Source organism: Mustela nivalis (genome assembly GCF_964662115.1).
Source record: "Mustela nivalis genome assembly, chromosome: 15".
Taxonomy (NCBI): domain Eukaryota; kingdom Metazoa; phylum Chordata; class Mammalia; order Carnivora; family Mustelidae; genus Mustela; species Mustela nivalis.
Genome location: NC_139034.1, coordinates 36192268 through 36216632, shown reverse-complemented (window position 1 = coordinate 36216632; position 24365 = coordinate 36192268). Strand labels below are relative to the sequence as shown.

Here is a 24365-nt window from a genome sequence, read left to right as displayed (position 1 = left end):
AAATGCAGCAAGAAAAATGTTGATGTAGTCGTGTTGAATGTAGCTGAGTATTGTCATAAACTTGAATCTTCACTAGTGTTTTTGGTCTTGACATCTCTTAATACCTTAGTTCACTAGGGCTCTGACTTAATTATTTTGCAATTTAATAACAAAGTAACTACTTAATTGATGTATTAAGGTAATAATAAATCTATATATGAATTCACAGTAAGACAGACATGTTCAATTAGGAAGATGTATTAAACGAAGAATTATAATAACATAACGATTCTCTGCCTAAGATAGATCCCTGGTCACTCTCTCCCTCAATAGCTATTATTCAGAGATTAGTTTTAATCATTATCTTTGCCTGGGAAGTCTGTTCTGACTCTTGATAATTGGTTGGCACCCCCCACCACCACCATTACTAAAATGTTTTCATCATTCTTGCACTTTGGTTTTGGAACCCTCATCATAGTTTTAGTTAATTATTTGATGATTTGTTTGATATGTTTCCTTCCCACCAGACTGTAAGCTGCCTGCTTATCTTCATCACTGCGTCATTAGGTGTATCGTGGGTTTCCAGGAATGTATCTTTGAGTGAGTGTATGAGTGTCATAACAGGAGGAGTTAAGGGTGCTGTGGGGGCATAAAACAGAAGGAGCCCACCCAGGTCAGGGGCATGGAGAGGACTCCTGGAGCAATGATACTGGAGCAGAAAGAGGGAGGATGAGTAGGAGAATCACCCAGTCGTGGAGAGAAGGGAGACACACCACAGTGAAGGGTAATTTTCGAAGCTGATATAGAACAGGAGTCTTGGGCCAGATTGTGAAGGACCATTGGAGGTGTCTATCTCAAGAGTTTAGGCTTTATACCAAAGACACTTGGAAGCCATTAGAGGGTTGGAAATAGGGAAATTATATTTATTTTTGCTTTAAAAGGGAATCCCATTCAGTGTGCGCAGATATGCTGAGAGGCAAGCAAGTCTGGAGGAAGTGGGACCAGTTAGGTAACATGATTAATTAGGAAAACAAACAAAACAGAGCAATGTGGCTTAGACTGGGGTGGTGGCAGAGTCTCCATCAATCATATTTTTACTTGACACATATTTACTGTGCACCTACTATATACCAGGCAACATTCTAGGACATGGGGATATACAGATGAATAGTACAGATAAAGTTCTTGAGCATGTGGGGTTTATGTATTGATTAAGATGTGGAATGCTGGCGAATGAACAAGCAAATAAAGAAAGGTCCATTACCTTCAGAGAAGCAACAAGGGGAATGTCATTAATTTCCACTCCAGCCTATGCATTGCCAGAATACAGTGAGATGGAATCTTTTGGGTACTAAAGGAACGTAAGTCCCAAGCAGTAGGAATATCACATGAAGAATTCTGTACAAATATAACATGGGTCTAATATATGAAGCTACTGCATCAAACATATCCAAACATGAGATTGAGGGTCCCTCTTGTAATCTGAGGATCATGATGGCAAGGAATAAAAATGTGTAAAACACTGGAAAAAATCGAAGGGATTACAGAGAAGTCATGTGGGCTTAGTAGTTGTTGTTGTTATTATTACTATTACTATTATTTGAGAGAGAGCGTGTGCGCATGCACTTGCCCGAGGAAGGAGGAGGAGCAGAGAGAGAGGGAGAGGGAGAGAATCCCAAGCAGGCTCCACTCTGATTGCAAAGCCTGACACAAGGCTCAGTCTCAGGGCCCTGAGATCATGACCTGAACTGAAATTAAGGAGCCACCCATAAGCCCCGGGGTTTAGTTGTTATAATGCACTTTAAATTTCACTGATCCTAATAAAGATTTACCAAAAAGTTGAAATACAGAATTGTTTTCCAAAAGAAGAATAAAAAGGAAAAAGAGGAGGAAAAGTAACATCTTATCCTCAAAGTTAACAAACAAAAAGCAGCGAAGAGGCCCAGGTCTGCATGGAGTAGAAGAATCATGTTAATTATTCTACACTGGAGTTTGAAAAATTTTTTTCCCTTCTTTTCCTACCAAACTTGTTATACATACACCTATAAATGCTAAAAGCATTTTCTAAAAAATTTGAACAAACCATTTCATTTGTACAGATGCTTTTTAAATTCCAACCCAGTTTCTCTTCTTCAACATGTGCTGTGTTCTAAGTGTTCACCTGAGCACACGAGCTTTACTAGCCCAGGGTTGTGTCACTTGTGAGAAATCTTGCCTGGAGAATGGCCCACTAGAGAAGGATGCGGAAAGAGAAAAGAGGGTTTCTAAAAACCCGTGAAAGTTTTCTTTAGGGATGAACTAACATGTCACTTACACTTTCAAACTTGTGGAACATTCCTCTTTCTCCATTCACAGTTATGAGCTCTCCTGGGGCTCCCTACATCTTGGTGTACACCCCTCTTATCTTTAGGACACTGAAGGAAAACAACCGTCAAGCAATAGGAATGGCATGTGACAAACCCTGTCGGAATGTAATAGATGGTCCTATATAGGAAGCTACTGGAGCCTACCCTGCTCTCTGTACTGCTTCCATTTCCTAGCTCAGAGTTGGCGCCTACAGGTTCTCTGCTCCCACATTCAAAACTGCCCTACTCAAAGCCTCTACGAGGGTGCAGAAAAGGGATTTGGTGCAGGAGTTCTGGTTTTCTAAGGTTGCCAAGATAATTTGGAACCTATATTTAGAGTCATGATAGAGGCTGCACTCTCAGGATCCCCAAGGATATTCCTGGCTGAATTTCTTTCGGGGTGATGGAAAGTAGGAAGAGATCCCTCAAGAGATCACCAAGTCCAGCTTTCTTAATTCTATAGGAGAAACTGAAGCTTTGGGAGGCTGACTGCCTGGCACAATGCCTGTATCCTAATCCTTAGGATAAGGATAAGGATAACCTTTATCCTTATACCGAGGCCCCTCTGCATCTCCCCCCCACCACCACCCCCGGCCCATCTCTTGGCAGCTCAGGATGAGCTAGCTAGTGGCGTCTGGCTCCGCGAGCACAACCCACGGCCCTCTCCCCTTGAGAGCGCTGATGGGGAGGAGGCCATTCAGTGAGAGTAAGAACGCGAGGGAGGAGAAAGGAAGGAAGGGGAGCCAGAGGTGGGAGTGGAAGAGGCAGCCTCGCCCGGGGCTGATTGGCTCCCGAGGCCAGCCCTCGCCAGCGGTTTATAAGAGTTGGGGTAGCCGGGCGCCCTGCCCGCTCGCCCGCGCGCCCCCTGAGCTGCGCCCGGCTCCGAGCGCCCCACGTCGAGGCCCGTCTGGCCCCGCGCCGGCTCCGCGCCGTCTTTGGAGTTGGTGGCGGGCAGAGGCAAGGGAGGGCGCCAGCCAGGGAGGCGAGCGCCGCAGCCAGCCGGCCGAGCGCCATGCGCCGCGCCAGCCGAGACTACACCAAGTACCTGCGCGGCTCGGAGGAGATGGGCAGCGGCGGCTCGGGCGCCCCGCACGAGGGCCCCCTGCACGCGCCCCCGCCGCCCGCGCCGCCCGCGCCGCACCAGCCCGCCGCCGCCGCCTCCCGCTCCATGTTCGTGGCCTTCCTGGCACTGGGGCTGGGCCAGGTGGTCTGCAGCGTCGCCCTGTTTCTCTACTTCAGAGCTCAGGTGAGTGCCGGCCTCCCCGGAGGTCCGCCCACCTCATCCCTCCCGCGCCTGTGGGAAACTGAGTCTGGACGCCGGCTCGGCTCCCCCAATCTTGCATATGCCGGAGGGGAAAGTGACTCCAAAGAGGGTGCGTCCGACTCGGGGACAGCCCCGCGCGGGGCCCGGCGCGCTCGCCTCCACTGTCCGCTCCCGCCCTTGCCCCGCAGCGGGCGGAGGCTGGGCTCCTGCTACGTTTGAATTTCCCCCGCGATGCAGCATTGGCCGCTCACCTCTAATGGATGATTGCACGCTCCCCCTACAGACCCTTCCATTAATTTGGAGCTAAGAATGAACTGAACATCCACTTGGGGAAAAAATCGAGAGCTTAGGCGGCGACCCTTTCCCTTCCCGCCCACCACCTGGAGAGGGTTTCGTCCTGGGGCTGGCTGCTTTGCAGGGGTGTGTGTGGTGGTGGTGGCGGTGGCGGGGGGCTCCGGGCAGCGGCGCTGGAGGGAAGATCGTGTGCGGTGCTTGCACTGCAGGCAGCCCCTGAAGCAACCGGTGGTGATGCCCAGGGCGCCAGATGGGCCGAGGGACACAGCGCGGCCAGAGCAGCCTGGTGGTGGGTCAGGGGTAAAAGAAGAGGGAAGGACCCTGTGCCGTCCCACTGAGGTGGGCGGAAGAAGGAAGCAAGGTGTGTGTGTGATGGTGGTGAAGTTTTCACCCCTGACATAGCCTCGCTGCCCTCTAGCAAGTAAGTAAACTGCTAAGAGATGAGAAAGAGGGCTGGGAAACTGCAGGGAAAGATAGTAGAAAGGAAGGGGTAAATCTGTAATATTATGCTTTCTGGTGGTTTATGCTCTTGTGTTTTCTTGGAAATTGCAGTGCAGTTGGTTGGATTCATTCAAATGTTCTTGTCTGGTGCTGTGAACTCTTTCTCAGAGGAAGTGGAGGGCTGACTGTGCAAAAAAAAAAAAAAAAAATTTTTTTTTTTTTTATGGGAAAAGAGAGTTGGGTTTGGACTCCATTGGTTTTCAGATTCAAAGGTGATTACTAAACCAAATTGGATGCATCAAAATATGGCATTGCTTGGATTGTATGGGTTTTTGACATAGTCCAGAGTCTTGAACTCCATTACTTGTAATCATAGGCTTTTTGTTAAATATTTATTATCCACTGATTTGTGTTTTACAGAGCAAATCTGATTACCTACTTCTTAAAAAGGTAGAAATACTATGAGCAATACTTTAGGACACTTGTATTTGCATCTTAATTAAAACAATCTCTATTTATGGAGATTTTTTTCTTAAAAAAAAACTTTTGTAACAAAGACTACACACTTCTATATGAAAGTGATGAAATGTTTTTCTTTCATCAGAGGTTGCTTCCGTCAGGAATGAGTGGTTCACCCATGTTCCCACCCAGTTTTCTCCTCCCATGTACAATCTGTATATACTGAGGGTCTACACTGCAGATGAGACTATTAAGTGCTATGGGATGTGAGTTAAGGATCATGAACTCAACATACAATGTCCACCTACTATGTGCATCGCACAGTGGTAGGTAATGGAGGGACCTATAACAAAAGACGTAAAATTCTTAGTCAAACAGGAGAGCAGCATTCAAAAAAAGGACAGAAGATGTAAGTGTTCTCTACTCCTTTTTTCTTTTCTAACACCTTAGGGATATGACATTTTGTAGCAGTGATGGTAAAGTAAGTGTTCAGCAGCGAAAGAGCAGTGGGGAAATGAATGAGCTCTAGGGAAGATAAACAGCTTAGATTGGTGGGAACCATGGAAACGGGTGTGGCCATGTAGAAAAAGAGTGGTGTGCTGGGCACTTAGGACAGACATTCTGCTTCTCCAGGGTCTTATTATTCATGGTCTGGTAGGCTCGAGGGGGCTGTCTGATAATCACTTGCCATAATTTAGCCATCTTGACGTTATATGAGTAGTAGTGAAGTGCTCAACAGTTATTTCCAAACTAAATGGGCCAATTAGTAAGCTTACCTGGAAAATTCTCATTTACAGGTTTTTTAAAAATTTATTTATTGATTTATTTGACAGAGATCACAAGTAGGCAGAGAGGCAGGCAGAGAGAGAGGAAGGGAAGCAGGATCCCTGCTGAGCAGAGAGCCCACTGCAGAGCTCCATCCCAGGACTCTGGGATCATGACCTGAGCGAAGGCAGAGGCTTTAACCCACTGAGCCACCCAGGCGCCCTCATTTACAGATTTAATGTCATCAGATTTTACAGATACAGTCATGGGTTTCTCTAAGGCTTGTGTCAAATATGTTAGCCATGACTCCTAAAACCCGTTTTTGTACTGCATTTTAAAAGGGGTGTCTTCTTTAGGGAAGAAGTAATATCAGGAGCAGTGTGTTCATTGGAAGACATATAATGAGGCTGCGTTTTACTGAGTATATAGTATCTACCTTTGATACTTAAAGGAGTCCTAATCATTTACAGATACCTTCCGAAGTAGGTACAAGTGAAATGCTATGATGTCTGGAATTTGTTTCAAAATAATAGGTGGGGAGGGTTCGGGGTAGGGAAGTTCTTGCTTATAGATGAAATAGGATTGGCCATGGGTTGATAATTGCTGAAGCTTGGTGATAGGTTTGTGGGATTTCATTCTACAGTTCTTTCTAGTTTTATGTATGCCTCTTCAAAGTTCTTCTACCTAAGAGAATACACTCATTTTGAGCCATCACTAATGTAACATTTTTCATTTTTACTCATATCAACTCCTTTAGATTAGAACTTGGTACCAAATAAGAGATTTTTTTTTTTTTTTAAGTTCCACTAAAGTTATATCAACTACTTGGGGTTTCTAAATGCATCTAGATTAGAGTAAAATCATTTAAGATCTAGTAATATGTTTGCAGTTTATAGTAAACAAATGAGAAAAAGGAGCCTGTTTTATTGGGTTTTTTTGGGGGGGTGCTATATAATTTTTCAAGGAAAAAAAAAACAGTTTATTTAGTTTTATATGCATTTAGAAGAATGTCCAGGATAGTGTAAAAATTGAAGTGACTTCAAAAAGTGTTTCCCCTTCTCAACTCCTGTTTGAGTAGTTAAAAATGAATCGGTCTCCTAAATGTTTGCAGATCGCCTGTGCCCAGATTGAAAAGAAAAAAAAAGTACTAGATCTAAAGTAGATTGGCTTTTCCTCCACCAACCTTGCCAAAGAAAAAAATAGCATGCGGTTTGTGCTATATATTTACCACATAGTATTCATACTTTGGTTTGCAAAGAAGAAGAAGGAAAAAAAAACCTTCCAAAAAGTTGCTTGTAAAATGTATGCGTGTAGTATTCTCTCTTTCTTTTCTTTTTAACATCCAAATAACCATATTCAAAGTTTGGAGTTTAGCTACATGATAAGGTTTTCAGAAAACTCAATCTCTGTTGCCCCTTTGAACTCCTTCCCCTAAACCCCGAGTATGCACACCAACCTCCCTGGCTGTTTGTTCCCCCAACCAGAGAGCAGTCACTCCTTCGACTCTGATGTGCAGGCTGCCTGTTTGAGAAAACAGATAACCAAGTAGCACAAATGTCAAGCATCCTGCCTCATTTAACCCTACACATGATTACATTTCAAGGAAGTTTTTTTGTTTTAAAGACTTTAGTTTCGTATGAACTGCATCATCTGATAAATGCATTTTTAAAGTCTTTTAAATCAGATATTCAAGGTTTATAGATGTTCAGACATTTCTAGGTAAAATGAATTCATTTGTAACTAAGTTTACAGTGAATTTTTTTTTATGAGCTTCTTCGTTTTTCTGTTGAGTACAGTAAGTTCAAGGATGGAAGAATTGCCTGTTTTGCTCACTATATCATTGGCAGCATCAAGCCCAGGGTCTGGCATGTTCAATTTACTGAAGAAACTTTTCAAATGATTTACAACACTAGAAATTTGCAATGTGGAAGTTATCTAATGAGTAACTAAACTAGACTAAAAAGTAGCATATTTTTCAGTCATGCAAATTCCCTTTCTGGGGAGAGGGTGTGGGACAGGAGAGTCCTTGGTTCAGCCACTGGACCAGCACTATGGAATGCCCCACACCTTGCCCTGGGGTCTTCCCAGCATGGAGACAAGAGCAGAGCAGAGTCCCCTCACTCACCCCACTCCCACTGCTGTGTGTGGTCTGCTGGTTTCCACTCAACTCCTCTCTTTTCTCCTGGTCTCCATTTTTGGGAAGGGGGAGCTACAAACACTGGAGCAAGAAAGATGTTTGGTTGCAGGTTAACAAGACATTTCTAACAAATGGCTTTTAAGTAGACAAAATAAATTATTGAAATTAATGATGCCATGCTTTCATGATTTCTTTTGGGAAAACAATTGATGATTTTTATATATGTTTTAGTTCTCATGTTACCTTCCTAAACAATGGTTCTCCAGCGCACATTTGAAGCCCTTGCCTAGAGAGATTTAGTTGGCGCCTGCCCTCAGGGATGTGGGTTCTGTTGGCCGGAGGTGGCCTCTGGGTATGGAGACTTTTTAAGAGAGAGGGGACAAAATCTTTGTGTTACATTTCTTTGGATCAGATCATTAGTCATCATGATTGTCACAAGATTTTTGTACTAACTACTATTGCTTATGAAAAAAAAAAAAATTAAAATTGTTTTCCAAAGAAATTTCGAGACATTTTACGAGCAGAAAATCTCTATTTGTACCTTTGATATTTGAAAGCATTTCTTCTCAAACTTTCATGTACATAGAGAGGATTCCCAAGCAGCATGCCAGGACCTGCCTTTCCAAGACTCTGGTGCAGAGTCTGCATTTCCAAGGAGCTCCAGGTGAGCCTGTGAAGCTACAAGTACTCAGACTGTACTTCCAGTAGCGACAACATGGTAGACAACACTGCTTCTGGTTAATGGCCCTTAGTCTGTCAGCAGGCCTGGAGTTCAACCAATTTCAGAGTCCCCAGGCATGTCCCTCCAATCTCCGCATTGTTCCTGTAGCTCAGAAATTTCTGGTGGTGAGCCAACTGAGGCCTTGGCATGATTCTTCCTTCTTGAGGTCTGAACCCAGTGACTCTTCATATCAGCTGCCCAGGCTGCTCTGATTTTGTGGGAAAGTTAGTGGCTTAAGTGAGCTTAAAAAAAAAAAAGTGTGATCGAAAATCTTTCCTAATAGGGACACCTGGGTGGCTCAGTTGGTTAAGCAGCTGCCTTCGGCTCAGGTCATGATCCCAGCGTCCTGGGATCGAGTCCCACATCGGGCTACTTGCTCCGCAGGGATCCTGCTTCTCCCTCTGACTCTGCCTTCCACTCTGTCTGCCTGTGCTCGCTCTCACTCTCTCTCTCTCTTACAAATAAATAAATAAAATCTTTAAAAAAAAAAAAAAGAAAATCTTTCCTAATATAAAAACTCTCATGTTCTGAATTATGCTGATTATTTTAAAGAAAATATGAGAAATAAATACGGATTGCAAATAGTTTTGCTTTGTGAAGGACGCCTCTCCCATATGCAAGACTGAAATAAGAGAATCTGTATTAGTGGGCGCACATGTGTTGAAAGGTTATCATTCATTTCGAGAATCTCAGATATAGGTAGAGTACTTACAAGTTTATTTCTGATGGTTGGTTAATAAACCTGTGCATCTTTTTGATTACTTTCATTAAGATAAACCAGGCACTGAGAGAGCTGGTATTAATTTACTGAACTTATATTATAAACTTCTACAATTGTTCCTTTCTTCATCTGGTTTGTACCTAATAATGAGCTAACACACATGAGGTACCTTGAATTTTTGAAAGAAGATGACAATCAGTTAAACAATTATTATTAAGACAATTGATAGTTAATTATCTCTACCCTTGACTTGGCAGTTAAAACTGCTACAAGGGTTTGTCAGAACCCTGGGAGGAGGGGGAAGACAATTTCAAGAGTAATACTTAAAAAGATGTGTATGTATGGGCGCCTGGGTGGCTTAGTGGGTTAATAAGCCTCTGCCTTCAGCTCAGGTCATGATCCCAGGGTCTTGGGATGGAGTCCCCTCATCGGGCTCTCTGCTCAGCAGGGAGTCTGCTTCCTCCTCTCTCTCTCTGCCTCTCTGCCTACTTGTGATCTCTGTCAAATAAATAAATAAAATCTTTAAAAAAAAAAAAAAAAAGATGTGTATGCAGACAACTAGCTAACAACTCAATGGGGATATTTTGGGTGGAACAATCCCTGACATTAGAGGAATTTTCACCCCCCCACCACCAGTATCTGTCCATACAGCCTGCTCACCCCATGCAGCCCTCTTCACCCCGTGTAACACTATCACCTCCGATAGACGTCCCACACCAGGTTAAGAAACATGGATGAGAGTTTCAACAAAAAGGGAAATTATGCTTCTGGCTTTAGGCTTTTGGGGCTCCTTAGGAAATAGATTTCTCCCTCCCTTCTTTGGCTAATTAAAATATACATTGATTAAGAAAAAAAGGCGAGGGGCGCCTGGGTGGTTCAGAGGGTTAAGCCTCTGCCTTCAGCTCAAGTCATGGCCTCAGGGTCCTGGGATCGAGCCCCACATTGGGGGGTTTCTGCTCAGTGGGGAGCTTGCTTCTCCTCTCTCTCTGCCTGCTTCTCTGCTTACTTGTGAACTCGCTCTCTGTCAAATAAATAAATTAAATATTTAGTTAAAAAAAAAATAAAAGCCAGACAAACATGGTGGCTAACGATGGTGTTTATTTCACCTGGTTTTTAGGCTTCATGCTTTGAGTATCCAAGTGAGTTTCATCACCCTATCTAGCATGCTGGGTATGACTTAAAGAGAAAAAGCTATCTCTACCTGCACTGGCCCCATGTGATTATCCTCAACCCTCCCCCGATGAGAATTACACATTGGCAGACAATTTTGATCATTTCCTCACAATTCACACATATACACTTGTGTTGTGAATCATCGCTCTTCATCAAAATGAATTAGAAGTCAATGTTTCACCAACGTGAGGGTAATTGTACTCACTATTAATTGTTGAGGACATAAAGACTCTTGCAAGAAAGAATTTTTTTGTTCTTAAGTCGGTCACGCTTTATTAAAGAGCGGAATGATCAATGATAATTACTCTACGTTGTGACTTTTTTTTTTTCCTCAGATGGATCCTAATAGAATATCTGAAGATGACACTCACTGCATTAATAGAATTTTCAAACTCCACGAAAACCCAGATTTGCAAGACACAACTCTGGAGAGTCAAGACACAAAATTCATACCTGATTCGTGTAAGAGCATTAAACAGGCCTTCCGAGCAGCTGTACAAAAGGTGAGTCCACATGGGAATATAAGTCAAGGGCCGCAGTGACCCTGCTAATAACGAAAATTAATACTGGCTGAGTGTTGTTGACTCTGTTCTTTTTCATTTTAATAATTTGTAAGAGAGCTGCAGAGAATTTTTGTAAGAGATTAGTAGAATTCTTTTGAAGTTGGTAATGGCTTATTATGGGGACCGGGGACTATCATGCACATATTCTTGGCAGAAGATTTTTTTTCTTTTTCTTTTTTGTTACAAGGAGACATTTAAATCCATACAGTGAAGGAGGACAACGATAGTTTGTGGTATTCACTGGGTCAGTTTGCTGGTGTGAATTGCCTGCCCTAGAAACCATTCCCTCAGTTTACAAGACTCATAGCTATTTCCTTGACATTTGGTTTTGTAAAGGTGGGATCTCCTATTCCACATGTGTTGGTCCAGGACCCTGTTCAGAATAATTGGAACTGGTGCATTGTTATCGCCCGTGGTGAGGATGTTAGCAAGCAGAGCAGGAAGTGATGTGGTGGGCAAGGGGAGATTCTGTGTCCGTCTTCTCGTTTTCCATGGGAGTTGAGTGAGAAGGGAGGAGGTGGGGATGAGGGACACTTGTGACTCCTCTTACACCAACAGCTCCAAGTGAGAAACACTGCAATTAATAACTGTGTGTTCTGCTTTTCTGAATAACATCACTTGAGAATTTGGCAGCGGTGGAATTATTTTCCTTACTGACTCCACCAAAAGCTGGGTAGAACCCAGTGACTCCAGTGTGTGTCTGCTCACACACATCGTGTGTGAATTCTTGTATCAACTCCTTTATCCCAGCCTCTAGTTTGCAACTCTCTGGGCTATCTCTGATCATCTTAGGGTAAATCCTAAAGTTGTCAAACTTGTTAAATCTAAATTACATGTTAATTCAGTTTATTTTTTAAAAATCTGCAGATAATAATAGCATTTTTTTTAAAGGGTATGTGCCAGATGTAGAGGTTGGGAGATGAAGCTGTTTTGTATATGAAGTTGATATTTGCTATATTTTGTCAAATCTAAGATACCACCAATTTTCAACTTACATTAGTATTTCATGCATCACAAAAAAGAAAGAAAAGTTGACAAAAATATTAAACACAGCAGTGCCTGGGTGACTTAGTGGGTTAAGCTACTGCCTTCGCCTCAGGTCATGAACCTGGGGTCCTGGAATCAAGTCCCTCATCGAGCTCCCTGCTTAGTGGGGAGTCTGTTTCTCCCTTGCCCTCTGCCTATCTCTCTGTCTCTAATGAATAAGTAAATAAAATCTTAAAAAATATATTAAACATGATCGTCATAGATTCTGTTTGCATCTTAATTTCAGAGTTACTAAAATATAAAAAAATGCATCAGAGAATCAAGAAATATATATTGCTCTAATATCTATAAGAGCATATTGGTTATAAATATTACATTTTTGTTATAATTTAGTATATAGGTGCTTAGCTTTATGCAGCAAATACATATTTTAAACTGTGGGCTTAATTTGATCTTTTTATTTATTTAATATATTTATTTAATATTTGAGCTATTTAAACAGCAACTCTGCTAATCTATTCATTTTTATTCTTTTATGTTTCATTTTCATTGGTCTACTTTCTTATCCCATCTCCCAAATACTGCGTTATCTATCTATAAATAATGATTTAGATATACTAGAGATAATCTATTAGTTAAAAACTGAACCCCTAACTCAGGTAATTCTGGTTAAGTAAATGACCGTCTCCTAATATTCTGTGTCCCACATTGTACCTCCTTACAATGAAGAGATAAGTTGTTAATTTCACCGGTGTCCTCATTCTTAAAAATTATCCTCCAGGTTTTCTTCTGGATAAGCAGAATCAGCCAAAATAATTTGAAAATTAAAAAATATTAAGAAAAACAGATATCATCAACTTTTATTTAGGGGAATACAAAAGTAATTCATCTGAACAGGTCAAGAGAGAAAAATATTAGCATCTCGTAGATACCAAAGAAGAGAATGACAAGATTTCATATTTATTTCTGATGTTTAAAATCCATTAGAAAACAGAACCGGATGTATTCTTGATGTTTTTCTAAACATCCCAAACAAAAAGTTAGCTAATAATGAAAAACAGAAACATTTTCTTAAAGTCGGGACACAACAAAGATGCCTAGTTCCCCCACATTAACATTGTTCAGAATATACTAGCTAATGTAATCACACAAGGAAATAAAATAAGAAAATATGTGTATATATACATACACATATATGGAGAAGACAAGATTTGCATACAAAGATTGCGTTGTATACTGGGGTAAACTCGAAAGAACTAAAAGACTGGAAGCAACATCAATCCATTTGTAAAAATTAGTAAGTAATAATCACTAGCTGTCCCCATTCCAAACAAGTAGAAAACAAATGAAAAATTCCATTCATATTTTTTAAACAGCCCTAAAAATAAACTGAGCAAGGCACAGGCAAAAGCTTATGGAGATAATACTAAAAAACTCTACAGAGACATTTACAAAGTAAAGACGTACCTATGCAAAGCCCTGATCTGTGGGAGACCAAACACCACAGAGTAGATTTTATGGGATGGGTGTGAATGTGTGTGTGCATGTAATTTAGTACAGTATAACCTTATGTTAAATCAGTGGGCATAGTCTGAATGATTCAAATATGGCACTGGAAGGATTTGTTTACCATTTTTAAGAAGTAACAGACATACCTCATGTCCTAAGTGAAGACAAAGCCCAGCTAGAGAGAGTATTTGGGGCCACTTCTCTTGCCTCAGTTTCAGCCCCTACCTGCCTGATCAGAACTTAACACCTGGTCTTTGTCCCATTTCCTATGCACTTTCTAAGTGACTGTCTAGATAGGATGACAGACCAGTTTGTCTTTAAAATGAGCAATAACGGCAGAATTTTCACTATTTTAGGAGCATGTTGCAGATTTAGTGCCTCGTTCCAAATAAGCAACACCGTTATAAGAGATTCAGTACCTGGCCAGACAAAGGAGAAAGATCTGTGGGCAGACAAGAATAATCAACTCTTCTCATTAAAGGCACACAGTTTTTGTTTTTGTTTTAAATTTTTATTTATTTATTTGATAGGCAGAAGTCACAAGTAGGCAGAGAGGCAGGCAGAGAGGGAAACAGACTCCCTGCTGAGCAGAGAGCTTGATGTGGGGCTCCATCCCAGGACGCTGGGATCATGACCTGAGCCGGAGGCAGAGGCTTTAACCCACTGAGCCACCCAGGTGCCCCAAAGACACACGGTTTTAATTACAGATTAGTATTATTACAGTATAATTATAGATTATCATTGTTTATTAATAATAATTCGTATTATTTATTTACAGATTAGTATGACTCATAGGATGAGGAGAACTTTATTTTGCTTATAGCTCACATTGTTGAGCTATAAGATTTTACCCATTATTCATTGGTAATAACATTACATACAGGCAATCCTTTTCCAGGAGTAAGGAGTTGTCATGATATATCCATGTGTCTTTGGAGGTAGAAGATGTCACTTTTTCCCCCAGACAAGAGGATCTTCAGGAAGGAGACGAACATTACCCATACCTTATCATTAGAATCAAGCCGTGTTTATTAAACGCACTTACTGTGCTAGGCCTGTTGCCATAACTTCTCCTATATCCAAGGACTTACTCTTCTCTTACTCTCGCCAAATAGTGATTTGCCAGCTGTGTTGTCCTTTGATGAGAATTATCGGTTAATATGACATTCTCTACATCTTGCCAAAATAATCAGATTTCACATTTCTCTTGCCAATGCTGAAAATAGAATGGATGTATCTGGCATTCATAAGTAGGTCTGTATCTTAGTTTTAGTTCTAATATAGATATCGAGTGAACCCGTAAAACAAAATTACATGTGAGGTCGCAATCATTATTGAAGGATCAAACCCATCTAGTGGTAACAAATGCTAGACATAAGCACAATACTACATTATATGTGTGCAAAAGTGCTGTTTACTTAGCCTGTCTTTGGTCAGACAAGTAATGCTGTGTTTCCCCCTTTTTTTTTGTTTGTGGCTAGGCTTTCTTGTTTTTTTTTTCCACTTTAGCACAGAACTCTGAAAGCCTCTTAGTGATCCAGTCCTACCAACCACAATTTACAAAGTCTATCATAACAGTCTATGGCAATAAAGAAAACACTAGCACAAATATGGTGTCCAATTTATAAAGCAATTCTTGTTTCCAGCTTTGGCAGCCTCTCTGGCCTCTGCTAGCCTGAGGAGTGGAGTGGTGAGCTCAGGCCCAAGCTAGGGGCACTTGACCCTTAGATCTCTCGGCCAGTCTCGGTGAAAAACCATGTGTTTAGGCACTAAATATACATTCTGAGCACTCCTTGCTGTGACTCGGCGTGATTTTATGATGCCTTTTGTTGATTTCACATGGAGTACCTGTTGGTGAAAAACTTACTGAAACTTACTATGAAAAGTATTTCAAAGAATGATGTGGAGGAGAGAGATTAGTGGGGGATACTCAAGATTGCCCCCCAGGATGTGGGAAGGCAGCATAAAGATTTACATGTGTGTGGATTTTTTAATATTAGCTTTTAAAATATTTTTGTGACTCTTCTATAACGTACTTCATATACAGGAATATCTTATTTAATACTTCAGTTAATATAGATATCGAGTGAACCCGTAAAACAAAATTACATGTGAGGTCGCAATCATTATTGAAGGATCAAAACCCATCTAGTGGTAACAAATGCTTGGGAGCATTACAACTTTTTCCTGAAAGAACCATACAATCACAGAGGTCACAGAATGAATCTGCAAACTCCCATCAGGACAAGAACTACAGCTATTGTGCTCACACTTGAATATGTCACACGTAACATAGTCTCGAGAATGAAGGAAAAGAACAAATAAATGATTGATGACTTATGGAGCTCTGTGAACTTCTATTTTTAAAGAAGACTGGGTCAATCAACCACTAGCCTGGTTCTCATTCATCTGATGCCTTCACCAATGTTATGATTGATTATAATTAATATTGTAACGTGAGGCACTTAGGCCTCAGTATAGATACAAAAGTACAGATGATTTTTGTTGAAAGTTTTCTCCATCCAGACTTCTCCCTTTAGGCATGTTTTCCTCTGGTCTCTGCAGTTTCACTACAGAATATGAAAAGCCAAAGATGATAATGACTGCGAATAGCTATCGTTTGTTGGCATATTCTTGACTCATCATTTTCTGGACTCAGGAAGTCTCCGAGCCTCCAAAGGCTTACTGGAAAATGGGGAGTAAAACCAAAGCCATCATTATTGAACAATTAATGCTTACCTGGAATTCTTGTTTTAATCCCTGGGGACCAGTAAATATTTGATCCCATCTCCTACAGGATTGACAGTGTAAATTAGAACTCTCTCCTTCTATGAAGAATGGTGTGCCCAAAGATATTCAATGCTTTGATCCCTTAGGAATTAGTCACAGTCTACCTGCTGTAACAAGAGAACCCTGATTCATGAACTAAGTTAGGCAGAGTTTTTTCCTCTCCTGTGCAAGAATCTGGGGGTGAGCTGGCCAGGGCTAACAGGGAGGCTCCTCTATTATCAGCTGGTACCTTCCTACCTTCCATCTCTTGGCCCAAGTTGGCTTTCCATTTGTTGCCATTTCTAGACAGAGACAAGGGATAGAAAAGGCCAAGAGGGTTACCTGGGTGCTGAGATACCACTAGTAGCATCCTCTTGGCTGGAAGTAACTCACAAGACCACACCTGGCTGTAAGGGAGGCAACAAAATGTTATCTCTGGGCTGAGGAGCCATTTGCACCAAGGCTTGAGGAAGGGGCTTGCCCATCACTCACTGGGAAGAGGAGAGGCTGCATTCTGGAGGACAGTGGCCAGTCTCCAATACTCACTAAACCCTGTTTAGGCAGGAAAGCAGGCTCACTATTCGAGCAGAGTTAACTCCATGAATACATAAGTCTATGAATAATTGGGCCGGCTAAGATTTTGTTTTCTAAGGGTTAAAGTGCTTCAGGATTATTTGGATTCCAGGAGAGCGAGAGAGAAGTTTAAAAGTGGATTTAATGGCATGCATTTTATGAAGGAGCTTTCAAGGGTTTGTTTAGATCCACATATGGGACCTCTGAATGAAACTTGATTGTCACCTACCCAGTTTTTAGTAGGTTTTATGGATTCAAGAACATTAATTTAAAGCCAAAAAGTTTATCTGATGAAGTGCTTGTGTTCTCCATACAGAGAGCTGATCCTTTAGAATTCTCATGTCAATTATTACAAGGACACTATTCCCATTTTAAAAACTGAAGTACATAAGAAATCAATTAAAATTTGAGTAGATCTTAACTGCTTATGGGATTGTAATCATTAGCGTCATTTCTCTAGAGTTGTTATATACCATTATCTCTCACTTGCTTTTTAGTTAAATATACACATAACAAACACAAGAGGGAAAATTAAACCCCATTCATTATCACTTTTCCTTTGTATATGCATATGTAGCCCAAGCAAGTTTCTTGTAAACCCACAAGGAAACTTGGGGTTTGGGGACACTGGTGTTCCCAAATCAAGATGTTAGTCATGTAGTGGTTTTCCAATGGGATTTCTTCTGCGCCGTAACAGTTTTGGAAACTGCAATTCAATCAACCCCAATCATATTTAGCATTTATGAAAACTATCTTTATGGGAAAGCTGAAGTAAGACCCACAGAATTTTCCTACAAAACCAAGGCCATCTACTACTGCCTTTGGCCCAACAATAGGCTGTTGGCTGTGATATGCTCAATCTTAGGAAGACCGAGGGCAAAAGGTAGGAGGGTTTGCAAGAGGAAAGTAACAGTGAGTGGCATCATCAGAGACGGGCTTATCTGTGTGCTAGAAGTATCCCAGGATGGAAGAAAAGATATTTTGGATCAACATTCTTAAAGAGGTAGAGATAAGGAAAGACATACCTGGAAGAGAGCATCTAATTGTGTGGCTGGGGATCTTGACCTACAGTTTTAGGAGTGGATAAAACTCAGGGTCCTTGGCTGGAAGGGAAGGTAGCAAAGGTGAGATTGGATTGCTCCCCACAGAGTGGCTCATCTTAGGGGAGATAGAACTTGTGGAACTGGAGAGTGATATTCCCTAGAATGGTGTTTCCCAAACCTGCTTGATCTTAAGAATCCCTTGGGGACCTTGCTTAAAAAAATAAGCAAATAAACCAGATTGGTCACAAAAGTTTTGGTAATTCAGGAGTAGACTTTGTGATTTCAGAAACCCTCTCTGAGAAAGACTAGTCTGTTTTTAAAGGAAGGCTTCAGGGTGGGAAGGAGAGAGCCCCTGGGACCAAGGAGGTATACAAAGCATCCTAAGAAGATGTGAGAGCCAGCAGGGTACAGGGAAGCCTTTGGTGAATTTAGTGGTGGATGGGAAGAGTAGGCACAAGGCTGTGGTATGGAAAAGTGGGTTTTGAAAGTTGCAGAGAGCTGTCTACAGCTCAGATGATGAGACAGATGTTTGTTTGAACCTTTTGAGATTCAGGGTCTGAGAGAGTTCTGATCTCACTTTGCTTCCTCATCATAAGGCTGCTGCCCTACTCCCCAGTCTTTGCCCTTCGAGGACACTAGGTGGTGGTGGTATTGGTGGTGTTGGTGGCAGTGGTGGTAAATATGATAATGATGACTATAAATCAGGGGACTCATATTCATCCAAAGTTTTGGCAGGCTTGGAACCTCTTTCTCTCGGTGCCTATGCCTGCTTCTTATCTGCTTGAACCTTTCATGGTGAAGGACCATACCATCATCTCCATCACCCCAACCAGAAGCCAGAAGATCATCTCACACTCTCCATCACTAACTCTTGACTTGGCTCCCATCCTGTGAACTCTGCCTCCTCACAGAACGTCCAGCTCCTGCTACCTAGTCCCTACTGTTGTCACCTTAATGTAGGAGTCACTAGCACCATTTGTTGCCTGGGTCACTACAGGTGGCCACCCCATCTTTGGTCTCACTACCTCTAGTCCATTCTCTGCACAGCTGAGTGACTTCTAAAATGTAAATCTGAACATGTCCCTTACTTTCCTGCTTAATAATAATCCTTTGGTGGACCCTGGTAACCAACAAGATAAAGTCTGAGCTGCTGAACATATAATGCAGAGTCTTCTGTGCTCTGGAAGCCCTCATTCCAGCCTCTCTGCCTCTCCAGGCTCATTATGTTGTGTGCCATTCCATCACACAACAAGCTTGTGCCCAGTGGCCCTACCATGGTAAAATGCTAGAAGTTCTCTAACCGGTCTACGCCCTTCCCCACTCCGCTTCCCTGCTGGGACCCAAATCACAGTGAAGGCAAAGATGATATCTCTCCTGAACACACAGCATCTTTAGCACCCCCCGTAGGATGCCTGCTCTCCCCCGCCCAGCAGCCATCAGTAAACTTTGTGGAATGGATGGATGAGTGAATGAAAAATGGGCATTTGCATGCGGTCCTTTATATGTTATTCTAGGCCTTTCCCATGTCATTGATTCTCTGTCTTCAAAATTCAGCTCAGGCATTACTTCTTAAAGAAGACCCCCACCCCCACCCCACTGATACCTGCCTGCCTACCTTTGGGTTAAAAGCTTCTCCTGTGTGTGCTCAGAGCTTCTTTATTCAGTCCTGTCACACACGGCATCCATGGCGGGAGCCTGGTGTGGGGCTGACGCACTCAAATGTGAGCCTTCCAGGACTGGGTGAGGTTTAGTTTTTCTCTCCTGGGACAGGCATGCAGTAGGTGCTCAGTGCAAGTTTGAAGAACCGGTTTAAAGAGTAGTGAGCTCTGCTCATGCCTGCTCTTGGTGCTGTCCGATGGCTATCTGTTTGCTACTGCCAGAAAGATTCCCAGAGGGCTGGAGGTCACTCCCAAGTGTGATGCTTGTCCTGCTTCTTGGAGGGGTGAGTTTCTGCCTTTGGGGCATGAACGCATTAAAGGATCTTAAGGTTAGAGGACCCTAACTAGCCACCCTGTCCCTTCCTTCCTGGCCTCATTTGTCCACAGAGGCTGGCCTGGTACTTCTGTTCCCCTTAGCATCGTATTCCCAGCAATTCAATACTTTGGGGAGGGTTTGGGAGCGTTTGTGAGCCTTTTTCAGAGCCTACAAGGCTCTGTGAAGGTCAGAGCTCTGCCAGTGGAAGGGGGCTTTACTATTTCAAGTGGCAGAAGAAATCAGAGACAGGGTAAATAGCACACCTCATGCAAGACGCACGCCGCAGTCACTCCACCGGGCCCTTAGATTAAACTTTGTAACCGAGTACTGCAGTGCAAGACATTCTAAGATTGGGCTCTTTATGAAGACTAATACTGCTGTCATAAGGCTACTTTACGAAAACTCTAGGAGACTCTTAACTGTGGCAGAAGGTTTCTCTTTTAAACCATGAAGGTTAAACAATAAAAACTAATTTTCTCTTCCCAGCATAGCCAGCACACTGCCAGGAAAGCATCACTCGGTTCTAGGAAAACAAGGGCATGCTCTTCTTCAGCCCTTTGGAGGGGAGAGTACATTCTCTGTTTGCAAAAGTGTGTCTTTTCCAATCAGTGGACTTCTTCCGGGAGAAACGAGCCCATGCTGACTGTGCCTGGGTGGAAGGACACCAATGCACGTCTTGGTAAAGTTCTTCACTGAGAAATTTCCAGAAGTGGTCATGGGTTGGTGGTGGCTGATTTAGTTAAGAAGGAAAACAAATTAAGAGGTTAAGAGGTGGGGTGCTGGGGGTATGGGCTGTGGATAGAATCTGTGTTGAGAAAACTTTGAGTCTGGGTGAATTCTGTGAATCAGTAGTTTATATTAAGAAATAAAGAATTTTAGGGATCAAAATGTAGAGTTGCAAATGAATCAAAGATGGCTCTTCCTTTCAGGATTAGTGGACCCAATGCCCCATCCGTGGGCTCCTCCCCCTGCTGCTAGCTGGGCCCCTGGAGCCAGTCCTCCTCCCCTTGCCTCTCACCTCTCCCTGCCCGCCCCCCCCGGGGGGGGTGGGGTGGATGATGTTCAGGAGCCGCCCCACCTCACCACTGCTCCTCTCCTGTCCTGGTGCCCTGGAGGACAGTGTTGCAGGCTCTGCTCTACCCTTCCTGACATGTGTTCAGCTGACAGCATGCTCAGTGGATCCCCTTCTTGAAGTTCTTCACTTTGAGGTTATTTTAAACCGTTACCACGGACAGTTCATGAGGAACTATGGGGTCCCCTCTTCATCCAGGTGCCTATAAACTGTCCCCCCACATCCTGTGGATTACAAGGAGGGAGAAAAGTAAGGGGCCGAGACATCTATATTAATGCTGTCCCTTTGACTGCTGCACAACACCTGGGTATCCTTTCTGTGAGTGGGTAGGCTTTCTGTCCCTTGCAAACCAAGAATACCAGGCAAATAAAAAACTTTATAAATAAAGACAAGCTACCGATAAGACAGTAAGACGTGTCTCCGAGAGAGCACTTGGAGACCATGTCGGTATGAAGAGGAGGGCAGGATACTTGCAGTGGGGACTGACTATAAGTAGCTCTGGGTGGCTGGCACATGGGGTGCCCCACAGTGGCCTCAGGAGTTGAGTTTGGGAGCTCAGGGAGGGATAGCAAGGGAGCCTGAAGCAGAAACCAAGACACCTTGCAAAGCCTTCGAAGCCCAAGGGAGGAATGTGGACTTGCTCCTGAGGCCTGTGGGCAGCTCCTGCAGAATTTTCAGAGAAGGACCATGCCCTCCTTGTGCCCCAGCAGCAATGGGTCCGTTTGAGGCCAGCAAGAGACTGGGAGAGGAGGGAGGAGGCTATTATCATGATCCTGATGAGAAACCCTGTTAGCTTGAAGGAAGGCAGTTGCACTTGGTGGAGAGTCGGGGGAGGCTCTCTGCACTACTGTTTACGTGCTGCAAGTCCAAGTCCTCAGGACTTCTCTGCAAGAATGCGAAACTGGCTATTCATCTTCAGCAACAACCCATGTGAGGCATTCATGTGCTAACTCGGCTGATGAATACACTATTCTTGTAACTTGGTTGGAGAAGAATTACATGAAGGGTATCATTAAGATGTTAAAACGAATGCATTACATATGTTAACAAGTGAATGAACCCTGTATTATATCCGGCAAACGGGGTGTTAAAACCTTGTTCAACCAGCCAGATGTCCCTGCAGCTGCCTATCTGCAGAGGGAGGCAGCCACCTGAGACCTCAGCCATGAGCGGGTGCCAGTGGTTTCCGAAGCATCTGGCTGTACAAATTGCTTCTTCCAGGCTCTGACTGACAGGCTCCGACTGACAGGCACCGCCTGGATCGCACAATTCACGTCACCACACCCGGTGGGATTTTCAGTCTCAGAAGCTCAACCTCCAGCAACTTGACCTTTTCGGGGAATCTTTACAGCCAGGAATGTCCTCAGTGGGAGCTTCAATCCACTCCTGTCATTTCGTAAGATTATAAAACACAGCAATCAAGCAAATAAGGCCATTTTAATAACATTCGCTCTTCAATCGGGATGCTATTGAAGTCTGGTTTGGGGCAGTGGTCCAACTGAATTTGCAAAAGCAGGCTTAACATTTGCTGTCCATGTTGAAATTACCCGGAGCAAAATTTTCATAACTCCCCAGAGGAGCTGAAAATACTCATAGGTGTTTGTATTTATTCTTATAGAGTACAATCTCTCCTAAGTGCCTTTGATTTATCAAGATTGAGCCAGTTCTGAGATGTCTCCCACCTCCCTATGTTTGGTGAAAGACCCTAAAACATTGTAGAAGATGTTCGAAAGAGCCTGTGCCGATAGCCTGAAGACCTGGTCTGCACTCTTCAAATTCACCCTACTACACTCTGGGCATTGGGCTTCTTGGATGTTGAGTTCGTGAGAAGTTGAAAAGAAGCAATCCTAGAGACCACAGTTACACAATCACATCGATCTTTTGTGTGCTTTCTTTCCTGGCGGAGAAATTGTGAAATCGCAACATTTTTCTATGGGTGAAATAAAAGTCGAAATAAAAAACAAAATTATATCGGTTGTTTTCTTGTCTATTCAGATGTACTCTGACAGCAAAGATGAAAAGTTAGTGCACTTTAAATAGGAAAATACCACAATAAGAAGATTTTTTAAATGTTGTGAAATTTCCTCAGCTCCATTGTTTTTAGACTTTAGAGTGGGGGCTATAGCAATTTCCAATCTGGAAAGGAGGGCTGTGGTATCCCAGGCTAGTCAATGCTAGACGGTGTCCACTAGGTGGCAATATGTCAGAGGGTTTCTTTTTCCATTTTATTGACAGCAATTTCTTTGGCTGCCTACCAGTAGTTAGCTTTTCCTTTTTGTTTTGAAGGGTTAAATGAAGCCATCATAATTGAGGTCCAAATTATGCTTAATTTTGCTGAAAATGCATAATTTTGCTGAGAAGACTACTTGTTACAGTGTGACCATAAAATGAATTCATTCATTCATGTGAGTTTTCTTAGTAACTTCTAGGTAATGATCCTAGTTGTCAGGGGTAGGTCATAGAAACCTACGACCTGGGGGAGGGGGCAATTCTTTTTGTCCCCTGCATGTAACAGTTGCTAAGCATGCTGTATTCTGAGAAGGCAGATCGCTGGTCTTCCTGAGGAGCAACTATCGGGTTCTCTTTTGTGGCTCTTAGCGAAGACCTTCGAGAGAATTGCAAGGAGGACTCTGCCCAGCTTTTCACCTTGGAAACTGTTTCTGGCTCCTGCTAAAGGCTGTTTGCTGGGAGGTGTGCAAAGCTACCTGTTCTTCCTTATGATTGTGTAGACCACATATGCACAGGATGAACTTTTTTTTAACTTACAACTGGATTTAAAATAAGATAAACACACATAATATTCTAAAAAAAGATCTCTTTCATCTGAATAATTCATTCAGAGGAGAGAAGTTGGGATATTCTTTGTAGTGTTTTCCGCAGATTAGATGATCAGAACTTTTTGAATTCAAAGAAACCAGAAGCAATGTCTGAATGATAAGATCTGGGAATAAAGAACCGTACATTTTAAGACACTCTAATTAGTGTGACAGAAGTGGAGGACTAAAGTGGATGAAAATAAATGCAAATGTGCTGCTTAGAAAATAAATGGGATTGTCAATTGGGGTGAAGTTGCAATTCTCCTTTAGAAGGGTTTTCCTATAATCTTGAAAATTAAAAATATTACGGGGCATTCAAGAAAGATCCATGCTTGGCATATACATAGCCAAGTATCTGTTCTTTGAGGAAAATGACAAACCAGAGTAGCTCCTGCCTTGTGGTGTGGACTCGGCAGAGTCACAGTTGGAGATCGACGCCCGTCATGGGGTCTGCAGGCCCCTGGTTTGGGAACTTCAGCAGCCAAACCCTGAACATGGGCTCTGAGCCTGTTTTCTGAAGACCCTGGAAATTCTGAGACCATATTTCCTGATGTCAAGGCTCTTTTTTGTCAGATTTTCCAGACAACCTGCTGGGACTTGGCAGTCAGATCTCCAGTGAAGATAAGCCTCCTTTTAGACTTTTTACTTCAGGGAGGAAAAAAAACCCCTAAGGATTTCTTGGCAGGCATAGGGGAAGAAAAAAAAAGATCTTTTTTTTTTTTTAAGATTTTATTTATAAATTTTTTGAGAGAGAGAGAGA

General features: G+C 42.6%; 1 protein-coding gene and 2 long non-coding RNA genes across 4 annotated transcripts in view; 2 read left to right on the top strand and 1 right to left on the bottom strand.

Annotated features, from left to right (window-relative positions):
- The window catches only part of LOC309849105, a 278100-nt gene extending 269202 nt beyond the window's left edge, over positions 1–8898 (bottom strand). Inside the window, exon 1 of the long non-coding RNA XR_014303491.1 lies at positions 8693–8898. This is a non-coding gene — a long non-coding RNA (uncharacterized lncRNA). The remainder of the gene's footprint in view (positions 1–8692) is intronic.
- TNFSF11 (TNF superfamily member 11) overlaps positions 3028–24365 on the top strand; it is a 32215-nt gene continuing 10877 nt past the window's right edge. The window contains exons 1-2 of one of the 2 annotated variants that reach the window (XM_082701373.1): positions 3028–3570; positions 10635–10802. In XM_082701373.1, the coding sequence (XP_082557499.1) occupies positions 3337–3570; positions 10635–10802 (402 nt within the window). In that variant the 5' untranslated portion in view covers positions 3028–3336. Of the gene's footprint in view, positions 3571–4220; positions 4304–10634; positions 10803–24365 lie in introns of those variants that run through there. The other variant, XM_082701374.1, reaches the window with a different exon arrangement.
- Positions 20240–22755, top strand: LOC309849108. Its single transcript, XR_014303494.1, has 2 exons — positions 20240–20396; positions 22408–22755. It is a non-coding gene; the product is annotated as an uncharacterized lncRNA (long non-coding RNA).